We start from the raw sequence: 21,637 nt of genomic DNA on the forward strand, positions 1-21,637 counted from the left end.
TTTAAATTTCAAAATTTTGAACGGATTTTGAAATTTCAAATTTTCCAACTTGAGATCCCAAATTGTGTAACGCCCAACTGCATTAGTCTATATATGAGTTCTAGACCCAATTGTCAGGTTTCAATGACCATTTAAGCACCAATGACTTTCTTCTTAACTATTTATCCCAATCTTAGCAACTTACTTACTTACTTACTTTGGCTTATTTCTGGCCATACAAATCAAGTGTGATCCATGGCATCCCTCAGTCGGGGCCTGAAGCTGGCTCTATCGCTGGCTACCAATTCCAAGCAATTCTCAGCAACTTAAAAACAATAAAAATGCAACAAAATTTTACAAAATGTATTAAAAAATTTCCTAACGGTCACAAAAAATTCAAATATTTTTTACACATCAAAGTACACATCGAAACTTTTTGTTCTTGTTATTTGTTTTTATTGTCATTATTATTGCTGTAAAACTCGATCAATTTGTCATACTTGAAGCAGCGATAACAAAGAAACTTAATATTTCATTAATCAGTGCTTAACAGCCCATATCAAATAGTTATTGTGGACTTATCTCAAGCGATAACAGAAGTAATATAAGAAAAATTTGTAAAAAATTAAGTTATTCAGTCATTGTTGGATATTCAGCCTTAATAGTCATGTCGTTCCATTCGCAAGGAAGTCACACATCCCAAATATCAATGAAAATGTTCAGGAACAATCGGAATCGAGTTGTTCAGGCATTAAAGGACACAAAAAAGATTAAAAATGAGGAATCGACATTTGTCATCCTTCAAGGTGGAACTGACGATGCTTTTGGATTTTATGACACGGACACAAATCAGACAGCATTCAGGCAAGAGTCATACTTCCAATATTTATTTGGTGTCAGTGAACCGGACTTTTTTGGCGCCATTCGGGTATCGGATGGACATACGATCTTGTTCGCGCCACGACTTGATAAGGAATATGAAGTATGGATGGGTCCAATTGCATCAACGGATCAGGTTAAGGCACGATATGAAGTCGATGAGGCTTTTTATGTCGATGAACTTGTTCAGGTCTTGTCGGATAAGAAGACGTCACTTTTGTTGACATTGTCGAGTATTAATTCGGATAGTGGCAAGCTGTACTCACCACCAACATTCCCAGGCATTGAGAAATTCCCACAAGATGCTGACATCTTGTATCCAGTCATTGCTGAGTGTCGAGTTATTAAGTCGGCTGAGGAAATTGAGGTTTTGAGGTAAAATTATGATTAACGGTTTTCAAAAATTCAAATTTTGTACACACTGTCAAAAATTCAATTTTTTTAACCGTTTTCCAAAATTTAAATTTTTCAACGTTTTTTAAAATCTCGAATTATTCAAAAATTTAAAATTATTTAACGGTTTTCAAAAAATTCAAATTTATTAACGTTTTTCAAAAATTCAAATTTTCTAAAGATTTTCAAAAAATCAAATTTTGTAACGGTTTTCAAAAATTCAAATTTTTAACGGTTTTCAAAAATTCAAATTATTTAACGGTTTTCAAAATTTCAAATTTCACAGCGGTTTTATTTTTTAATGGTTTTCATAAATTCAAATTTTTTAACGGTTTTTTAAAATTTCAAACTTCTTAACGTTTTTCAAAAATTTGAATTTTTTTACGAATTTAAAACAAATTTAATTTTTTTAACGGTTTTTAAAAGTTCAAATCTTCAAATTTCGTAACGGTTTTCAAAAATTCAAAATTTCCTTACATTTTCCAGGTACGTCGCCAAAGTGTCATCAGACGCCCACAAGAAGGTCATGAAAATGCCATTCACAAAAGAGAAGCACTACGAGTACCAAGCCGAAGCAGTCTTCCTTGCCCATACCTACTACGTCGGTGGCTGCCGTCACTGTTCCTACACATGCATCTGTGGTGTTGGAAACAATTCAGCCATTTTACACTACGGACATGCAGCAGCACCAAATAATCGTGAAATTAAGGACGGTGACATGTGCTTATTTGATATGGGCGCCAACTACTTTGGATATTGTGCCGACATAACATGCTCATATCCAGCAAATGGTAAATTCACAGACGATCAAAAGCTGGTCTACAATGCAGTTCTAGAGGCTAATTTGGCTGTCCAAAGGGAAGCTAAGGAAGGTGTCAATTGGGTGGACATGCATCTGCTGGCCAATCGTGTCATGCTCGAAAAATTAAAGGAAGGAAATTTACTCAAAGGTGATGTCGACGACATGATTAATGTTGGACTTAACTACGTCTTTCAGCCACATGGACTTGGACATTTAATTGGACTTGATGTTCATGATGTTGGCGGGTACTTACCAAATTGTCCACAAAAGCCAGTCCAACCGGGTCCAAATAAATTGAGATTTGCGAGGGACTTAAAAGCTGGAATGTATGTGACTATTGAGCCTGGATGTTACTTTATTGAGCCGCTGTTGAAGAAAGCTTATAACAATCCACAGCAGGCTAGATTCTTGGTCAAGGAGAATTTAGATAGATTTTGGAATTTCGGTGGTGTCAGAATTGAAGGTGAGTGATGAATTTGAGGATTTAGGGTCGGGAATGACTGAGGTTGGGGTTGAGGATTATCTGGTGTGTTGATAGGAATGGAAGAAGGTTTTGGTTGATCCTTGGGACTGGTTTCTTGAGATACATGCACTCCTACACCTAATATTATGCCTACTCCTACACCTGCCCTAATACCTACTCCTACACCTAACCCTGTTCCTACCCCAGTACCAACCTCTATACCTACTCCTATATTTGTCTCTCCGTCTAACCCTATACCTATTCCTACGCCTTCTTCTACACTTAGCCCTATACCAATCCTTATACCGATCCTCATATCTACCACTACGTCTCTTCATACACCAACTATTGCTTCTAGCCATGCTAGGGTATGCACCAAGTGTGCACCTGGTAGGATAGGTGTAGGGGTAGGCATAGGAGTAGGTGTAAGGGTAGGTATAGTGGTAGGTGTATTGGGAGATGTAGGGTTAGAAGTAGTGGTAGATTTAGGGGTAGATGATGGGTAAGGTGTAAGAGTAGGTTCATATGGATAAGTAAAGGGATAGATGTAGGGTTAGGTATAGGAACAGGTGTGGATATAGTGTACGCTAAGTCTACACCCCAGCATCTAGGAACAATGATTGGTGAAAGGTCAGGTGCATCTGAAGGCTCAAGGCTAGTGCACACTTCATGCATACCCCAGCACCCCCCATGGGTAAGGCTAGATGCCTCATTAGCTGAATCTCAAGAATCCAGTCCCTAAATACACCCTTGACCACCACCACACAATCACATAATTTCTAATAAATCCTAAAGTACAATTGCTATTCTTTTATCAACAATATATGTTTATAATTGATGCATTAATCGGTTGTTTAAGTCTGCAATGAGTAATTGGTAACTGATAAGACTAGGCATGTGCTATTGTGGTTACATTGTTACTGATAAAGAACTTCATTGATAAGCTTTTGTTCAACTGTTGACTGATGTCATGGTCAGGCATTGGACCAGGAAGGGGGGTTAAGATTGGGGATTGAAGGTGGGGTTTGGGTATTGGGGGTTCAGTGGGGTTTGAGGGAAAATATTAGAAATTGATCAATTTTAAACCATTTTAGATGACGTTCTGATCACCAAACATGGAGTTGAAAACTTTGCTGTTGTTCCACGTACTGTTGAGGAGATTGAGGCATGGATGGCTGAGAATGATGAAGTTCCATATGTTCCTTATAAGGATTAGTCAGCTATATAGTCCATTTGATGCTCCACTGCTGTATGTTATTATGGATATTCTGCGATATTATTAAAAAATGTTGTTATTTTCAAATTTAAATTTGTATTTGAGTCTAATCCACAAGGAACTGCAAGTTTGAGGATATATTAAGCTCAGATGTAGATCTTTGTGGATTTAGGCATACCTTCCGACTGAAAATGTTGATAATTGGGAACAATAAAGACTATATTCTATTAAATTTCAATTTTATTGTGTCTTTTACCCCATGACAGTTGCCCTTGTGTCTTTTACCCCATGTCAGTTGCTCTTGTGTCTTTTACCCCATGTCAGTTGCTCTTGTGGCTGTTACCCCATGTCAGTTGACTCTTGTGGCTGTTACCCCGGGGCAATTGCACTTTGTGTCCTTTACCCCATGTCATTTGCTCTTTTGTGTCTTTTACCCCATGTCAGTTGCTCTTGTGTCTTTTACCCCATGTCAGTTGCTCTTGTGTCTTTTACCCCATGTCAGTTGACTCTTGTGGCTGTTACCCCGGGGCAATTGCACTTTGTGTCCTTTACCCCATGTCATTTGCTCTTTTGTGTCTTTTACCCCATGTCAGTTGCTCTTGTGTCTTTTACCCCATGTCAGTTGCTCTTGTGTCTTTTACCCCATGTCAGTTGGTCTTGTGTCTTTTACCCCATGTCAGTTGGTCTTGTGTCTTTTACCCCATGTCAGTTGGTCTTGTGTCTTTTACCCCATGTCAGTTGGTCTTGTGTCTTTTACCCCATGTCAGTTGCCCTTGTGTCTATTTCCCCATGTCAGTTGCTCTTGTGTCTTTTACCCCATGTCAGTTGCTCTTGTGTCTTTTACCCCATGTCAGTTGCTCTTGTGTCTTTTACCCCATGTCAGTTGCTCTTGTGTCTTTTACCCCATGTCAGTTGGTCTTGCGTCTTTTACCCCATGTTAGTTGCCCTTGTGTCTTTTACCCCATGATAGTTGCTCATGTGTCTTTTACCCCATGACAGTTGATCTTGTGTCTTTTACCCCATGTCAGTTGCTTTGGTGGCTTTTACCCCGGGGCAATTCCCACGTGTCTGACTGTCCAAGTCAATGTTTACTGCTAGAAAATCCTCGATATTTGTTTAATGACACAAAATTGGATGCATACGACACAAAAATAGCTCAGCCAGATGTAAACAACAAATTACTCATTCAGATGATCTCCAAAAGGCAACAACAATGTGTGATAAGAATAGCAAAAAAAAAAAACAGAAAATTCCTCACAAATTGTCGAAGAATAAAAGTTGATTGAATAATTTGAAATTTTTTTTTCATCATGCTGAGATTTATGAATGATAAATTGAGGCACTTGTTCAGTTTTATTTGAGATATTGTGGCGAAATGAACTATCAGGAACTGAATTCAAATTGTCGCGGTGAACATGAAAGGAAGCGGTTCAGGGATTATTTGACAAGAACTAATTTGTGAGTTCAATGAACTTTATTTTTGAGGTTATGTGGAGAATTTTTGAGGTTATGTGGTGAATTTTTGAGGTTATGTGCTGAATTTTCGAGGTTATGTAATGAATTTTGAATAACTTTTGAGATTATGTGCTGAATTTTGAGGTTATGTGTTGAATTTTGAGGTTATGAGGTTAATTTTGAGGTTATGTGATAAATTTTGAGCAATTTTTGAGGTTATGTAATGAATTTTGGACAAATTTTGAGGTTATGTGATGAATTTTAGGTAATTTTTGAGGTTATGTGATGAATTTTGAGTAATTTTTGAGGTTATGTGATAAATTTTGTGCAAAATTTGAGGTTATGTGATGAATTTTTGAGGTTATGTGCTGAATTTTTGAGGTTATGTAATGAATTTTAAGTAAGTTTTGAGGTTATGTGATGAATTTTGAGTAATTTTGAGGTTATGTAATGAATTTTGAATAATTTTTGATGTTTTTTGATGAATTTTGAGTAATTTTTGAGGTTATGTTGTGAATTTTTGAGGGATTTTTGAGGTTATGTGATGAATTTTGAGCAATTTTTGAAGTTATGTGATGAATTTTAAGAAATTTTTGAGGTTATCTGGTGTATTTTGAGGTTAGGTGATGAATTTTGAGCAATTTTTGAGGTTATGTGATGAATTTTTGAGGTTATGTGCTGAATTTTTGAGGTTATGTAATGAATTTTAAGTAAGTTTTGAGGTTATGTGATGAATTTTGAGTAATTTTGAGGTTATGTAATGAATTTTGAATAATTTTTGATGTTTTTTGATGAATTTTGAGTAATTTTTGAGGTTATGTTGTGAATTTTTGAGGTTATGTAATTAATTTTGAGGTTATGTTCACTTTCTAGATGCATCGCAGCCATCATCACACTATCAATCCTCCTCCTAACCTCAATTGGCTTCAACATTTTCACCACAATGACTCCATCCTGTCAAAATCTAATGAAAATGTCATTCGAGGAGCAACGAACTCCAAAAGAAGCCAAACCAATTTACAATGAAACTCAAGTCATTGAATGTAAACGTGAATTTTTCCTATTTCATCAAGATCAAAATCACGTCTGTGAAGTTCAAAACATTCTTATTAAAAATGACACAAAAGTGATTGTTAAAGGCAACGAATTGACGACCGTCCTACACATATTCAGCCTGGAAGTTTATAAATTGCCACAAGAAATTTTCGTTGAATTTAAAAATCTCAAAAATTTAATCGTAAATGGAAATCATTTGCAGAAAATTGAGCGAGAAACGTTCAAGGAGGCAAAATTGTTGGAAGTCCTGCGACTCAGCAACAATGAATTAAAGGAACTTGGCGCTAAAATCTTTAAATTTATGTCACATTTAAAGACATTGGATTTAGGCAGGAATAAAATTGAGAGAATTGATGCCGAAGCATTTGCTGGACTTGTCAATTTGGAGCGACTTTATTTGTCCGATAATAACTTGAAAGTCATCAATTCGGATGTGTTTTATCCGTTACAGAAGTTGCTGTTTTTGAGTCTGGAAAATAATCAAATATCGAAACTTGATGATGATGTTTTTATGAAAAATACACAAATGAAGTCATTGGGATTGTCAAATAATACTTTTAAGGACTTGCAGAATGAATGCTTTCATTATTTTGATAATTTGACAGATTTGTCGGTGAGTTCATCGCTCATATTCGGCCAGTTTACATCGCTCATATTCGGCCGCTTTCCATCGCTCATGTTCGGCCATTTTCCTTCGTTCATATTCGGACAGTTTTTCATCGCTCATATTCGGCCACTTTTATTTGCTCATATTCGGCCAGTTTTCATCGCTCAAATTCGGCCACTTTCCATCGCTCATTTTCGGCCACTTTCCATCGCTCACATTCGGCCAGTTTTCATCGCTCATATTCGGCCAGTTTCCATCGCTCATATTCGGCCACTTTCCATCGCTCATATTCGGCCAGTTTTCATAGCTCATATTCGGCCAGTTTCCATCGCTCATATTCGGCCACTTTCCATCGCTCATATTTGGCCACTTTCCATCGCTCATTTTCGGCCAGTTTTTAATCAATTCTATATATTTCTCAGATTTCCGAGCTTCGAATCAGTTCATTGGATCTAAATGGCACAACAGTACAAACCCTTGTGATGAGGAACACAGACCTAAGGAATCTAACGTAAGTCCTCAAATTCAAGCTCAAAAATAACCTCAAAATCACAAATTTCCTTCAATTTTAGCCTGTCAAACTTCCCAAAAATTCTCGTCTCATACGGAACTCCAATAGAATTCCTCCAATTCATCATCAACGAGACAACCGCTGACTTTTCAAAAATTCCAAATTGGGGCGGAATGTTTTACAATAAAAATATTCGATTTTTATTCAGATTTAGACAGGAAATAGCCACACTAGACAATTTGAAGAAATATGAGAATGCGGTTAGGGCAATTAAGATGATTCCAGAGTTGGATTACAGGACAATTGATGGTGGACGATATGTTGCGGTTGAGTATGTCACAAGGGTGCAGTAATGAGAACAGATACACAGGAATTAATGAATTTGGAAGAAAATTAATGTTCAAATTTTGATAATAAAGATTTGTTTTGACAATTTTAATTATACATGGCAAGCTTTGGTAATTTTCGGTCAGTTATGGCTACTTTCGGCCATATTTTGGTTAATTTCGGCCAACTATGGCTTCATCCATATTTTGAATGCATTTGGCCAGTTATGGCTACTTTCAGCCATATTTTGACTATTTTCGGCCAGTTATGGCTACTTTCTGCCATATTTTGATTATTTTCGGCCAGTTATGGCTACATTCAGCCATATTTTGACTACTTTTGGCCAGTTATGGCTACTTTCAGCCATATTTAGATTATTTTCGGCCAGTTATGGCTACTTTCTGCCATATTTTGATTATTTTCGGCCAGTTATGGCTACTTTCAGTCATATTTTGACTACTTTCGGACAGTTATGGCTACTTTCAGCCATAATTTCACTATTTTCGGCCAGTTATGGCTCCTTTCAGCTATATTTTGTCACAAACCGCATGTCGTGCTCGATATCAGTCATGACTTAACACCAAATTGTCCCATAACACAAAAAAGGTTGTCCACCACTGCAGTAACCCAAAAAAAATCCGTTAAAATTCAAATTCACCTCCATAAAATTCGCATCACTTGTAAAATGACGCAAAATTTTTCTCCAACTCCCAATTATCGACATCAACTTGTTCCCAACTGTTCCTGTTCAGTTTGCCTTTGTTTATTTACAAATCAACAATGAAAAAAAAATTTCTTCTTTATTTTTTATTTAATTTTTTCTGTTTAATTATATTAACAAATGCTTATAAGCCAGTGCTGCTGTTTCATGGCGTTTTATCGGATGGAGCTAGTATGACGATTATTGGTGATCGGATTAAGGAGGTATGTGGATGTCCTTTTTGCGTAGTTTTATAGAAAATTTATTGAAAAATTGTCAAAAATTCAAAAAAATTCCCCAAAATCATTCCCAGATCCATCCAGGCACAGAAGTCTACATCATCAACAAGTACAACAACTGGCAGAGCCTCGAAAACGCACACAGTCAAATTGACTCATTTTTTGAGGATTTAGATGAAATATTTGCAAGACATCCCGAAGGTGTTCACATCCTTGGATATTCACAAGGTGGATTACTTGCCCGTGGCTTAATACAGCTGTATAAGAACCACAATGTCAAGCGATTTGTGTCACTGAGTAGTCCGCAAGGTGGACAGTATGGATGTGAGTATCATGTCCAATTGGCAGTTCCTCAAACTTTAACTTTCTCATTTTTTCAGCCGCATTTCTTCACTTAATCTTCCCGAATCTCGCAAATAATAATGCCTATGAGCTATTTTACTCTCGAATTGGCCAAAGAACGTCCGTTGGTAATTATTGGAATGATCCACACCAACGTGAATTGTACCTTAAATACAGCACCTTTTTACCATATGTTAATAATGAAGTTTTATGTGAAAATTCAACACAATTTCGTGATAATTTAATAAGACTGGAAAAGATGATATTGATTGGTGGACCTGATGATGATGGTGAGTAATGTGGGGGATTGGGTAGGGTGGGGAATGGGGTTTTGAGGGGTAACTTCCTCTCTGTGATACTTAACTAGCCGAAATAAGTCAAATTATGACTGAAAGTAGCCATAACTGACCGAAAGTAGCCACAACTGGCCGGAAGTAGCCATTACTGGCCAAAAATAGCCATAAGTGGCCGAAAGTAGCCATAACTGGCCGAAAGTAGCCATAACTGTCCGAAAGTAGTCAAAATATGGCTGAAAGTAGCCATAACTGGCCGAAAATAGTCAAAATATGGCTGAAAGTAGCCATAACTAACCGAAAGTAGTCAAAATATGGCCGAAAGTAGCCATAACTGGCCGAAAGTAGCCACAACTGGCCGAAAGTAGCCATAACTGTCCGAAAGTAGTCAAAATATGGCAGAAAGTAGCCATAACTGGCCGAAAGTAGCCACATCTGTCCGAAAGTAGTCAAAATATGGCTGAAAGTAGCCATAACTGGCCGAAAGTAGCCACAGCTGTCCGAAAATAGTCAAAATATGGCTGAAAGTAGCCACAACTGGCCGAAAGTAGCCATAACTGGCCGAAAGTAGCCATAACTGGCCGAAAGTAGACAAATTAAGGCTGAAAGTAACCAAAACTGTAGTTGACGGCAAGTCAATGTCCAGTTGATGACTAGTTCTAACGTATTTTTGTCGAACTCGGACTTTGACTGTCCGTATTTAGACATGAATCTCAAAAGTTCAAAATTTTAGTGGATTTAGGGATTTTTAGTGTTTTCTTGAGTTGGATACATTGAATATAGTGACCTTTCTGGTATAAAATGAGCAATTAGCTAGTCTAAGCTAAGTCCCAGAAGAAAAGAGGAAGAAGTAGTGGGTGGAGAGAGGATGAGTAGGTGGAGATTGAGGAGTGGGCGTAGAGGGAGAAGGAGTAGTTAATGGACTGTCCTAATACCCAACTTTAACCAACTCCATAACCCACAATCCACAAACATCAAGCATATTAAATTGTATTTTGATGATTCTGAACTTTTTATTTCCATTTTTTTTTTGTTGACTCAAAATTATTGCAATTAATTGAATCAACAGCCATAAAATGAGCTCAATTTAATGCTTATTGTTGACTATGACTCAATATTGTGATAAAATACATGAAAAATTGACTAATGATGTATGTCCCACATTCCCGCACTCCCGACGCTCTTACTTACTTACTGAAATCATGCTCCGACATGGAGCCTAATGCCTTCCATCTAATTCTGTTGCTGGCCACATGACAAAGCACTACTGAGGTTCTATTTGGGGATTAATCTTCAATTTTAATTTTATGGTCCATAACTTACTTCGCAAGTCGTACAGTTCAGCTATGATGCATGGCCTTCCTCAAATATCACCTAAAGCTCTTGCGATTCATAAAGCCACACTAATCTGTTCCTGGCTACATTCCTGATGTACCCTCTTGGCTACCCTCAGGACTAATGTCATCCAAGCGTGTAGGGAGGCGGATGTGGCATTTTGGGGATGGAATGCTCAAGATTTTGTTGTCAAAAATCCGAAATAAATTGAAAAATTATCCATAAATAATCCATAAATTGGGGACTCAATTTTGGGAGAGGGGGGGTAGGGGGTTTGACCACCCCTGTACCTGCACATCCTTCATTTCCCAACCTCTAATAATTTAATTTAATTTATTTCCAGTCATAACACCATGGCAATCAGCACATTTTGGATTCTATAATGAGACACTTGACGTAGTTCCATTACAAGAACGTGAATTATACACAGAAGATGCAATTGGACTTAAAACACTGGATGAGATGAAGAAGCTTGAAATAATTACAGTTCCAGGGATTATACATATTGCATGGCATCTTAATGTGTCATTGATTGATCAATTTGTTGTTCCACATTTTGACTGATAGGAATTAAGGATTGTGGATGTAACCTGAGCAAGCTACACAGCATTAATGTCTATTATGTTGTGCTGCTCGGGATGAATTTATTAATAATAAAAATTTGATTATTTTCAAGTGTCTGGTTTGTTCCTTTATAAGTCAGTAGCCATGTCAGGGACTATTTTGAGGATCCTTGACATATTTTACATAATTTTTGAGGTTCGTCGGATAAATTCAACAGCATACAGCATGACAATCTGAATTTGACTATAATAAGTCACAACATACAGTCACTGACTCATCTGTGATTCTTATTGTCGATCATATTAAGCCAGAATTGGCAATTGACTGACTTTGGTCATTCTTTTGTCTCTTTACAGTCGACAGTCAGTGACTAGATGCAATAATTGTGATGATCACTGACTTCAGGCTATTGCCAACTCTGTATCCAATTGTGAATCATGTTAAGCTTAGATTTTTATGAAAATTAAATCACTTTAAAGTCATCAGTTGAACAATTAACATTAAAAAAATAATCAGCACAATCACAAAATGGCAATAAAGGAAATTTTTGTGTAAGTGATGAGTAATTTAGGGATGGAATGGATGTACTCTGACTTAATTTTAAGACTTTTTCATCATTTTTTCAATGTTAAATTTCTAAAATTATTCAATAATGTTAAAATTACAGCTTTGTTGCATGCTCGGCACTGATCTGTGGATTTGGTGATTCTGTGGATATGGATTGCAAGTTTGAAACTTGGTCCTTTATTGCTGTTGGTTCTGTTTATCATTGCGACCTCCAAAATACTCTTAACATAAAATCAAAAGAATCAGCGGTGATTAATTCCGTAGTTGGAAATCACGCATTGGGCAAAAGCAACTCAGATGTGACTGGATTTTACTCCGAAGAGTCATTTCGTGTCATAGAATATTTCCCGCGCAATTTAGCCAGTTTCTTCACAAATATTATAATGATATGCATTCGAAATGGTCGTATTAAGGAAATTCAGCAGAGTGATTTGAAGCCATTTCCAAAGCTGGTTTATCTTGGCTTGACTCATAATGACATTGAATTTCTTGAGGATGGACTGTTTACCTATAACTCGGAATTAAAGGTTGTTAGTTTTACGTCTAATAAACTAATTCACATCGGCACTCAAGTTTTTGAGAATTTGAACAATTTAGCTTGGTTGTATCTTATTGGCAATAGCTGCATCAGCATATATGCTGCTGACAACCGAACAGCAGTAAAAGAAGTCATCAGCCAAGCAAAATTAAAATGTTCAAGCTATTCAGACATCGACAAGGAGTTACAAAAACTGGAAGACTCACTGATTTATGTCACCTGTGAATCATTTCCAATTTTCGATCAAAATCTCCAAAATCTTCATGGCCAATTCCAAAATTCAAGCTTCTCACATTACTTGCCTCTCAAGGAACGATTTGAGGCAATTTCAATTAATGCCAGTAAAGCCAGTAAAGCCAGAATCTCAACGGACTCACCACAAATGACTAATTTTAAAATAATGACGCTTGTCATTTCCTTCATACTTGTCATTGCCTTAATTTTTTTGATATACACGATCATCTCAAATTACTAGACTGTATGTTAATCATCATATTCATCCATTGTGTACTGCTTACTAATCCAAACAATCCAACAATTAAAATACATGCTTCCGTTGTGATCCCTTGACAGATTCAGCATGACTCCTATGCTTTCTCATTCCATTATCTGATATTTGATATTTGTCACATTTTACAGTCACTGTCTTGAAATAAATGGTCTGAATCCAGCACAATGTTAAGTTTTTTATTTCCGTATCCTTAAATACTTGTGCAGCATCACTTGTTCATGTCTAAGTCAAAATATGATTAAATAGAGTGTCGGGAGCACCCGTGGCGTCCCATCTTCATGCGGCATCACATTACAGCCACATTCCCCCTGATACCCCTCAGTTTTCGGCTTCACATGGCTTCCGTTCCTTTATCAACAAAGGAATTGAGTGTTTATAATATAGATAATTTTAATACGTCGATTAACATATGATCATGTGCAGTATAAAGGTGCAAGACACAGCATCAGGTCTTTTTGATCCTCTGACCACCAAATTATTAAGTCCTTTTCCTTTATATCCAATTTAATCGGTTAAGTGATTCCTTTAAGACAAGTTTGAAGATAGACACTTAGGTACAAGAGGCTATTACACCTGACTGCATGTATTAGACCTCTCGTAAGTCAATTTGGTATTGGCAATTGACAGTCGGAAGCCAGGGATAAAGCCAGGTTTAGGTGTCATCTGAGGGAGAAGCTATGGATCACAGTTGATCTGTACAGGCAGCAAGTTAAGTCAATTTGACTAAAATCTTAGTCTCAGGAGCTCATAGACACCAAACACATCAGTAAATCCCAGTCCAAACTGTCGATAAGCTCAAATATGTCCGTTAATCCAGATTCAAAAATTTTCGCATCACTTCCAATTTTTGCTACAAGGGACTTAAAAGTAAACAAAAACATAAGACAGTAAAAATAAAAATGTTCAAACCCTGACAATCGTAACATTTACAATCTCAGTGTCTCTCAGTCTATACCCAAAAAAATAAAAAATCACTTCCATCCCCAAAAATTGTTGTTGCTTTATATTCAGCAATAAATTGACATGCCTTCAACACTTTTACTTGGAAAATTGGCCTTTGTGACTGGTGAGTGACCCAAAAAAAAAAAAAAAATTTTGGAACTTAATTAATTTAATTTCAGGCGCCGGCAGTGGAATTGGACGTGCCGTTGCCATCAGATTCGCACAAGAAGGTGCCACAGTTATTGCAGCCGATCGTAACTTCCAAAATGCAGAAGAGACGGCAAGGAAACTTGGATGTAAGTCGCAATTTAATTTTGTTCCTTAATATTTGAGATTTACAGCCACAAGTCAGCCTTATCATGTAATTCCATTGGCTTGACATGTCCACACACAGAAAAATTTTTCCCAATTATGCAACAGAATTTTTTTGAGTGACTTAATTGAGCTTGAATGTGTGCAAAATCCATAAAGTTTTTGTCGTCGTTGTACGGCACGTGTGACTGTGTATGCGGGTATTTGATATAAATAGATCATTCACATGTTGATGTTTTCAACTTTTTTTTTTACTTCTTATTCTTTTCATTCCTTTTTTTTCTCGACTCATGATGTTGTTGTTCTGTTTGAGTCTTTTTTTTTCTGTTGTATTCAATGACTTTAGGGGTCATTCACTTATGATGTGGATTTTTTGTTTAGATGTTGAGGTGATTATGGGCCAGTTTATTGAGGATGTTAGGTGCAGTGGTGGGCAATATGTCTTTCGGACTTGATCTTGGGAATTGATTGTCAATTTTATTCAATTTTGCACAGTGGTGAACAACCTCTGTGTCGCGGCACACTAGGCAATCTGTGTTTTGCAGCACACTAGTGTCATAAACCGTATACCGGTTGCGATATTAATCGAAACTGACCACCACTGATGTAGGGCGTTGATCTCGGTAATTAAACACAATGCGCAGTGCTGTACAAACTGTGTGCTGCGGCACTTTTGTGTCATGAATAGCATACTTTGTACGATCTTAATCGAGGTTGACCACTACTGTCTTACGGGCTTGATTTTGATAATTGAATGACAATTAGATTCAATTTTGGACAGTGATGGGCAACCTGTGTGTTACGGCACATTAGCCAATCTGTGTGACGCGGCTCTCAAATGTCATGAACCTTAATCCGTGTACAGTTTTAGCCGTGGCTGATCACCACAGTTTTAGGATGTTTATCTTGGTTATTGACATGTAATTCACAGTTGTGGACAGCCTGTATACCGCGGTATATTGTACCATAAATCATATGTCGTGTATAGTTTTCCATGGCTTACCACTAAAGCATCCCTTGTCCCAAAGAAGGTTGCTCACCACTGCATCATCCTATTGACATCATCTATACATCTAGACATTTGACTAGGAGGGTCAATCCTGTGGATAATCGTCTTAACTTATATTGCCTAATAAAGTTGAGGAATTCTCACAAAATACCTAAACTTTTGGTACAGCAATGAGTCACACTTTAGCACACTTCCCAAGACGTCATTTACATACCAACCCCAATTTTTCCTATGAATATATTAAAAACAAAAGTCTGGTAAACAGTGAGAAAGTCAGCTACAGTACATAAAGGAATAAGAAAACAATGTTTACTTGCTACTCGTGACTTTAAAATATTATATGTAGCATGATGTGATGTTTACCGAAGTGAGACTGTGAAAATTACTTAATTGGTATTGATTTAGTTACTTTTTGAGGGATAAAGTGCATGGATATAATGTTCTGGATGTGGATGAGGAGCATGAATTGTGACTGGAATGTATTGATTCTTTAAGGATATGGGTTGTTGGATGTGATGTCTTTGTTGGAAGTGACAGTCCTTTTATGACAGTCTAGACCAGTTGTGGACAACCTTTTGTTCTTGGCGGCACGCCTTGTTGGTCAGCCTTGACTGAAACCGCTTATGGAATACAATTCATGACATGATGTGTCATGTCACACAGGTTGCTCACAACTTGTCCAGATTCTCAAAGTCCTGACAACTCTAGCGAAGACTTCACAAAAGATTGATTAATTTTGAACATTTGACTGACATTTGATGATTTTTTTGTGTAGTTCAGAGGTGGACAACCTGTGTGCCGCGGCACAATAATGGAAATGCCACGAAACTTATGTCGTATGCTTATCTTCAGTCATAGCTAACCATCAAGGTGTCCCGCGAACAACTAAAGGTTGTCCACCTCTGGTAGAGATAATCCATGAATTCAATCCATGACCTTGAATATCACCAAATATTCTAAGCATGTTCACAAACTCATCATAAACCAGTTATAACCCTTCTATATATTTACTTATCATAAATTATCTACACATATGTATAGTAATCTCAGTGACTTTACAGAACAAAAATCGGCATGTCAAAGATAAAGCTTATATGTAGTCACGCACATATTTACACATACATACCTATGTGCCGTGCCATGTGTTCAATTCTTATCAAACATTTATTGTGACTTGGTGATAGACACACGTGATGTTTGTAAAAGGAATGTCATTGGCATCGTATAAATCAAAAATGTTAGGGGATTGACATTGATTATTAATAAATTAGAATTAATATGATTATTGGCTGATAGGGGATGGTATGTTAATAGTTTGAGGAAGGAGGGGGAGTTGGATGATTGTGACAAAGGGAAGGGTTCGGCAAATTCGAGACTGAGATCTTGAAGAAAAGGTCCAACAAGGTCGAAAAGGCCGAAGAGGACCGAAAAAGGTCGAAAAAGGCCGAAGAAGACCGAAGATGATCAAAAAAGACCGAAGAAGACCGATGAAGACCGAAGAAGACCGAAGTAGACCGAAGTAGACCGAAGAAGACCGATGAAGACCGATGAAGACCGAAAAAGGACGAAGAAGACCGAATAAAGTCGAAGTAGACCGAAGAAGATTGAAGAAAGCCGAAAAAGACCGAAAATGGTCGAAGAAGACCGAAGAAGACCGAAGAAGACCGAAGAAGTCCGAAAAAGGACGAAGAAGACCGAAGAAGACCGAAGAAGACCAAAGAAGACCAAAGAAGGTCGAAGAAGACCGAAAAAGGCAAAAGACCCACTAAGCTCTTGGATCTTGGATCCTCCTGAATATGCCTCAATTTCCAATTTTCCTCACAACCCACAACCTAACATCCAATATAAAATTGTTCATAATATCAAAATTTAGCACATCCACAATCCATCCATACAATAATGTAAATATTTACCGACTGATTATCTCATTATGACTTTAATATTAATTGAATCAGCGCGTGTAAAGCAACATCCGATGCTAATTAATGTCCCACATGTAGTCTCAGATCCATGACTTAATTTTTATCAATTTTTCTCATTTTAGCAACTCACATGCCAGTCGAAGTGGATGTAACAAATGGTGAAAATGTTAAATCAGTTATTGAAGAAGCAATCAACAGATATAAGAGACCACCATCAACAATTGTCAATTGTGCTGGAATTACACGTGATGCATTTATATTAAAAATGGAGGATAGTGACTTTGACTTGGTCTTGAATGTCAATTTGAAGGTGAGGATGTTGGGGATTGGAGCTGGGGATGGAGGTGTTCATAAGTTACGTAATGTTCTGGCTGTGGGTGAATATTTGGGGGATGTTGGGGAGTTTGCGACCAGAGTTGCAAAACAGGCACCTATGACAGGCCAAAACCCGTTCATTCTCGATAATTTGTATGGTTTTGTAAAAAAAAACCTATAAATTATCGAGAATTTGTATAGTTTTTGCCTGTCACAGGTGCCTGTTGAAGTTGGTGGGGATTAGGCTATTGCTAGGGTTTGGGGAGTTCGTGGGGTAAGGGACTTTGTTGGGGTTGGGAGGTTCAAGGGATTTGAGGGTTTTTAAACGGAATTTGGGGTTGAATGGGTTTTGGGATTTAATTGGAATTGGAGAGTCGGAGGGGTTTGGGATTTTCTAAAGGGGATTAGGGGTTGAAGAGGTTTTGGATTAAATAGGGAGGTTTTGGATTTTTATTGAATTTGGGGGCTAAAGGGGTTTGGGACTATGCAAAGGGGCTGGCAGGATGGAGGAGTTTGGGATCATGTTAAGAGGGTCGGAGGTTGGGGGTTGAAATCGATTTGAGGAGTTGAAGGAATTTGAGATTCTGTTGGACTTTGGGGGTTGGAAGAGTTAGGGATTATGTGGAGGGATTGAAGGGGTTTTGGGGGTTTTGTTGAGGTTGTAGGGATTTTGTTGGATTTCGAGGGTTGGATGGGTTTGGGATTTAATTGAAGAGTATTGAGTTTTGTGGAAGGGCTGTAGAAGATTAACACTCTACGTGGGTAGGGGGAGGGTTAGGAGGGATTCTTCGTGTTACGTAACATATGAACGTCCCCATGAAAATTAATAAAATAATTAAATTAAATTAAATTTTTATCAATTTTTTAGGGCACATATCTAGTCATGAAGCACGCAGCACAACGTATGATCGACTACAAACTTGGTGGATCAATGATTAACATCTCAAGTGTTACAGCACGTATGGGAAATATGGGACAATGTAATTATGCACCATCAAAGGCTGCCGTTGACTGTTTATCACGTGTTGCATCAAAGGAATTTGCCCGTTATGGTATTCGTGTAAATACAGTCGTTCCAGGCTTCATTAATACACCAATGACTCACACCGTACCCGATAAAGTTAAGGACATAATTACAGCTAATGTGTCATTAAGACGGTTTGGTGAGCCAGAGGAAATAAGTGATACAGTTGCATTTTTGGCATCTGATAAGAGTGAATACATCACAGGAACATCAATTGAAGTGTCTGGTGGATTGGCTTAAATTTTTTATTAATTTTATGGTTTCAATGGCAATGCATCAAAGTGCTTCATATTTACCTCAATATTAACGAAACTTTTTTCTACTCATGCATTTAGTGGATGTAATTGTTTAGCATTTAGTCAATCGTCAATGAATGGATAGTCACTAATAAGTCAAATTTACTATGTTTTTGCTACAGATTTTTTTTTATATTTTTTAATGAGCGAAATAACAAAATAGAAATATTTTTTAACAATTTATAAAAAATAACGAGGAATAACTTTTTAAAAATTTTTAAAGTTTTTTAAAAATTTTAAAACTTTTTAAAGATTTTTTATAAAAATTTTTATTTGTTTTAAAAAAAATTTAAATTTTCTTAAATTTTTTTTTAATTTTTTAAGATTTTAAATTTTAATTTTTAAAATTCAAATTTAAAACTTTTAAATTCAAATTTGAATTTTAAAAATTCAAACTTTAGATTTTAAAATTAAAATGCTGATTTTTGGAATTTTAAATTTTAATCTTGAACTTAAAAATTTAAATTTGAATTTAAAAATTGAAAATTGAATTTTAAAAATTAAAAAATTGAATTTTAAAATTGAAAATTAAATTTTAAAAATTCAAAATTGATTTTAGAAATTTAGATTTGAGTTTTAAAATTGAATTAAAAATTAAAATTAAAATTTAATTTTTGAAATTTTTAATTTGAATTTTAAATTTTTTTATTTTTTAAATTTAAATTATTAAGTTTGAATTTTAAACTTATAAATTTTTAATTTTGAAATTCTAATTTTGAGTATTAAAATTGATATTTTAATTTTTAATTATAAAATTTTAACTTTGAATTTTTAATTTTTAAATTTGAATTTTACTATTCAAATTTGGATTTTAAAATTAAAAATTGAATTTTTTGAATTAAAAATTGAATTTTAAAATTAAAAATTGAATTTTAAAATTAAAAATTGAATTTTAAAACTAAAATTAGAATTTTTAATTGAAATTTAAATTTTACATTTTTAAATTGAAATTTAAAATTTTATTTCGAATTTTAAATAATAAAAAGGTTTAAAAATTTTAAAAAGATCAAAAAAAATTTAATAATTTTTAAAAAAATCTAAAAAATTTTGAAATTATTTTAAAAATTTAAAATAATTATTTTTAAAAAATCACAAATTTCAACTCAATATTTTAACGATTATTGCAATTATGAAAAGATATTATAATAAGCAAGATATAAAGAGGATTTTTTGAATGAAAATGCTATACAAATATGAATTATATTTGAAGATATTTTATGAATATGATAATAAATAAAAGAGAAAAAGGTTCAGTATGGATTTACATAAAAATAAACCGTTATTTTTATTCAAAATTCCTAATTAAAATTCCAGTCAAAATCACCAAAAATCCAGCATTAAAGCTTATCCTTCCACTTCCATTACACAAGCTGGACGAGCACGTGCAGTAAGACCTGATCGGATGACTATTAAACGGCATTAAGCACTGATCCTCAACATCCATCCTCAACTTATTAACCAGCAATTTTGATATCAAATCCTCCTCAATAATCACCTTCGAATTCGTAAATCCACAATTTCTAGTCACAATCAGCTCATCATTACTGACTGCTTCAGTCTTTGTACAGTATGACACCAAGTCCTTCCTATTGAGTCCTGCAAATGGTCTAATAAAGTCTGGCTGATAGCTTGGATCATCACAGTCAATTATCAATTTAGTTGCTGACGATGTGTTCGACAGGTTGATGCATTCTGGTGTAATTAAGCTGTCACATTTGTAGCAGTGGATGGCTTCTGATGCTGAAATTGGGAAGGTAAGGTTAGGGATGCTGAGGACCTAAGATGTCCTCAAGGGCTCCGTACCCTTCAAGGTAGTAAGCTTGTCACTATTTAGTCAACCTTTACGGCAATACGACACACATTGATGGCCATCCACGACTCAATCCAATTCCCCCCAGTATCCCACATCACCCAGGTTGCCCACCACTGCCGATCCCTCCACCATACCTGATCTAACAAATCAACAATCTCGAGATGAAAAAAATTAATTAAATTCAACAATCTTAAAACAATTACAAATGATCGCGTAAAAGCTTGACGACCTTCATTGATCACTTCACGTTCTTAATTATTCGTTTGCTGTTTTTATTGATGTTGGCAAAAAAGTTGCAACAGTAAATGGCTCATTATTCGAGGCATGATGTGTAATTAAAGTTAAATTCTGAATAATTTAATGGATTAAATAATTTTATGGGACAGTTTTTTAATTAATTAGTTTAATCTCGAATCGAGCGAGGCGATCATTTCTAGAGTCGAGCGAAGTAAGACGACTCCCCTTCAACTCAACCGAGACGAGATGATCCTCTTGCAAATCAAGCAAAGCGACAGATCCTCACTTCGTTAGTCGAGCATACCGCGAGACGTTCAATTCTCGAATCGAGCGTAGCGAGACTATCACTTCGTTAGTCGAGCGTAGCGAGACTGTCATTCGTTAGTCGAGCGTAGCGAGACTGTCATTCGTTAGTCGAGCGTAGCGAGACTGTCATTCGTTAGTCGAGCGTAGCGAGACTGTCATTCGTTAGTCGAGCGTAGCGAGACTGTCATTCGTTAGTCGAGCGTAGCGAGACTGTCATTCGTTAGTCGAGCGTAGCGAGACTGTCATTCGTTAGTCGAGCGTAGCGAGACTGTCATTCGTTAGTCGAGCGTAGCGAGACTGTCATTCGTTAGTCGAGCGTAGCGAGACTGTCATTCGTTAGTCGAGCGTAGCGAGACTGTCATTCGTTAGTCGAGCGTAGCGAGACTGTCATTCGTTAGTCGAGCGTAGCGAGACTGTCATTCGTTAGTCGAGCGTAGCGAGACTGTCATTCGTTAGTCGAGCGTAGCGAGACTGTCATTCGTTAGTCGAGCGTGTCTTTATAGTGGAGGGAAGCCTTAGGGATAATAAGTTGTGACACTTTTTACTCACTTTTGATGAAAATTAGCAGTAAAAATCCACAAATTAGTTCAAGATTCATCATTTTAAATAAGACACAAAATAAACAAAAGAACCACAAATTGTGAGATGATTGAGAGAACTCCACAAAAAATGAAATAAGTCACA

The 21,637-nt window shown here is 36.3% G+C and overlaps 4 protein-coding genes and 1 long non-coding RNA gene across 5 annotated transcripts; 4 read left to right on the top strand and 1 right to left on the bottom strand.

Moving 5' to 3' along the window:
• Positions 1-436: 436 nt before the first annotated feature.
• On the top strand, positions 437-3,970 carry Dip-C (dipeptidase C). The gene is made up of 3 exons (XM_070647864.1): positions 437-1,233; positions 1,738-2,516; positions 3,611-3,970. The coding sequence occupies exons 1-3, from the start codon at positions 647-649 to the stop codon at positions 3,730-3,732; spliced, it is 1,488 nt and encodes a 495-aa protein (XP_070503965.1). The 5' UTR covers positions 437-646; the 3' UTR covers positions 3,733-3,970.
• A 1,082-nt stretch (positions 3,971-5,052) lies between these two features.
• LOC139097164 (toll-like receptor 3) lies at positions 5,053-7,805 on the top strand. Its single transcript, XM_070648987.1, has 4 exons — positions 5,053-5,190; positions 6,061-6,856; positions 7,273-7,361; positions 7,423-7,805. The coding sequence occupies exons 1-4, from the start codon at positions 5,108-5,110 to the stop codon at positions 7,712-7,714; spliced, it is 1,260 nt and encodes a 419-aa protein (XP_070505088.1). The 5' UTR covers positions 5,053-5,107; the 3' UTR covers positions 7,715-7,805.
• Positions 7,806-8,428: 623 nt separating this feature from the next.
• On the top strand, positions 8,429-11,272 carry Ppt2 (palmitoyl-protein thioesterase 2). The gene is made up of 4 exons (XM_070650567.1): positions 8,429-8,612; positions 8,702-8,951; positions 9,008-9,259; positions 10,941-11,272. Exons 1-4 carry the CDS (start codon positions 8,469-8,471, stop codon positions 11,159-11,161), a joined length of 867 nt encoding a protein of 288 aa, XP_070506668.1. The 5' UTR covers positions 8,429-8,468; the 3' UTR covers positions 11,162-11,272.
• A 2,401-nt stretch (positions 11,273-13,673) lies between these two features.
• LOC139087032 ((3R)-3-hydroxyacyl-CoA dehydrogenase) lies at positions 13,674-18,781 on the top strand. The gene is made up of 4 exons (XM_070635757.1): positions 13,674-13,843; positions 13,899-14,015; positions 17,085-17,272; positions 18,146-18,781. Exons 1-4 carry the CDS (start codon positions 13,801-13,803, stop codon positions 18,539-18,541), a joined length of 744 nt encoding a protein of 247 aa, XP_070491858.1. The 5' UTR covers positions 13,674-13,800; the 3' UTR covers positions 18,542-18,781.
• Positions 18,782-19,853: 1,072 nt separating this feature from the next.
• LOC139090421 (uncharacterized) lies at positions 19,854-21,612 on the bottom strand. Its single transcript, XR_011544426.1, has 2 exons — positions 21,503-21,612; positions 19,854-20,337 (listed from the first exon to the last, which is right to left on the bottom strand). It is a non-coding gene; the product is annotated as an uncharacterized lncRNA (long non-coding RNA).
• Positions 21,613-21,637: the final 25 nt, after the last annotated feature.

Source organism: Chironomus tepperi, unplaced genomic scaffold (assembly GCF_022539635.2).
Source record: "Chironomus tepperi strain 1889 unplaced genomic scaffold, CSIRO-AGI_Ctep_v1 contig_7, whole genome shotgun sequence".
In the NCBI taxonomy this organism is placed as follows: Eukaryota; Metazoa; Arthropoda; class Insecta; order Diptera; family Chironomidae; genus Chironomus; species Chironomus tepperi.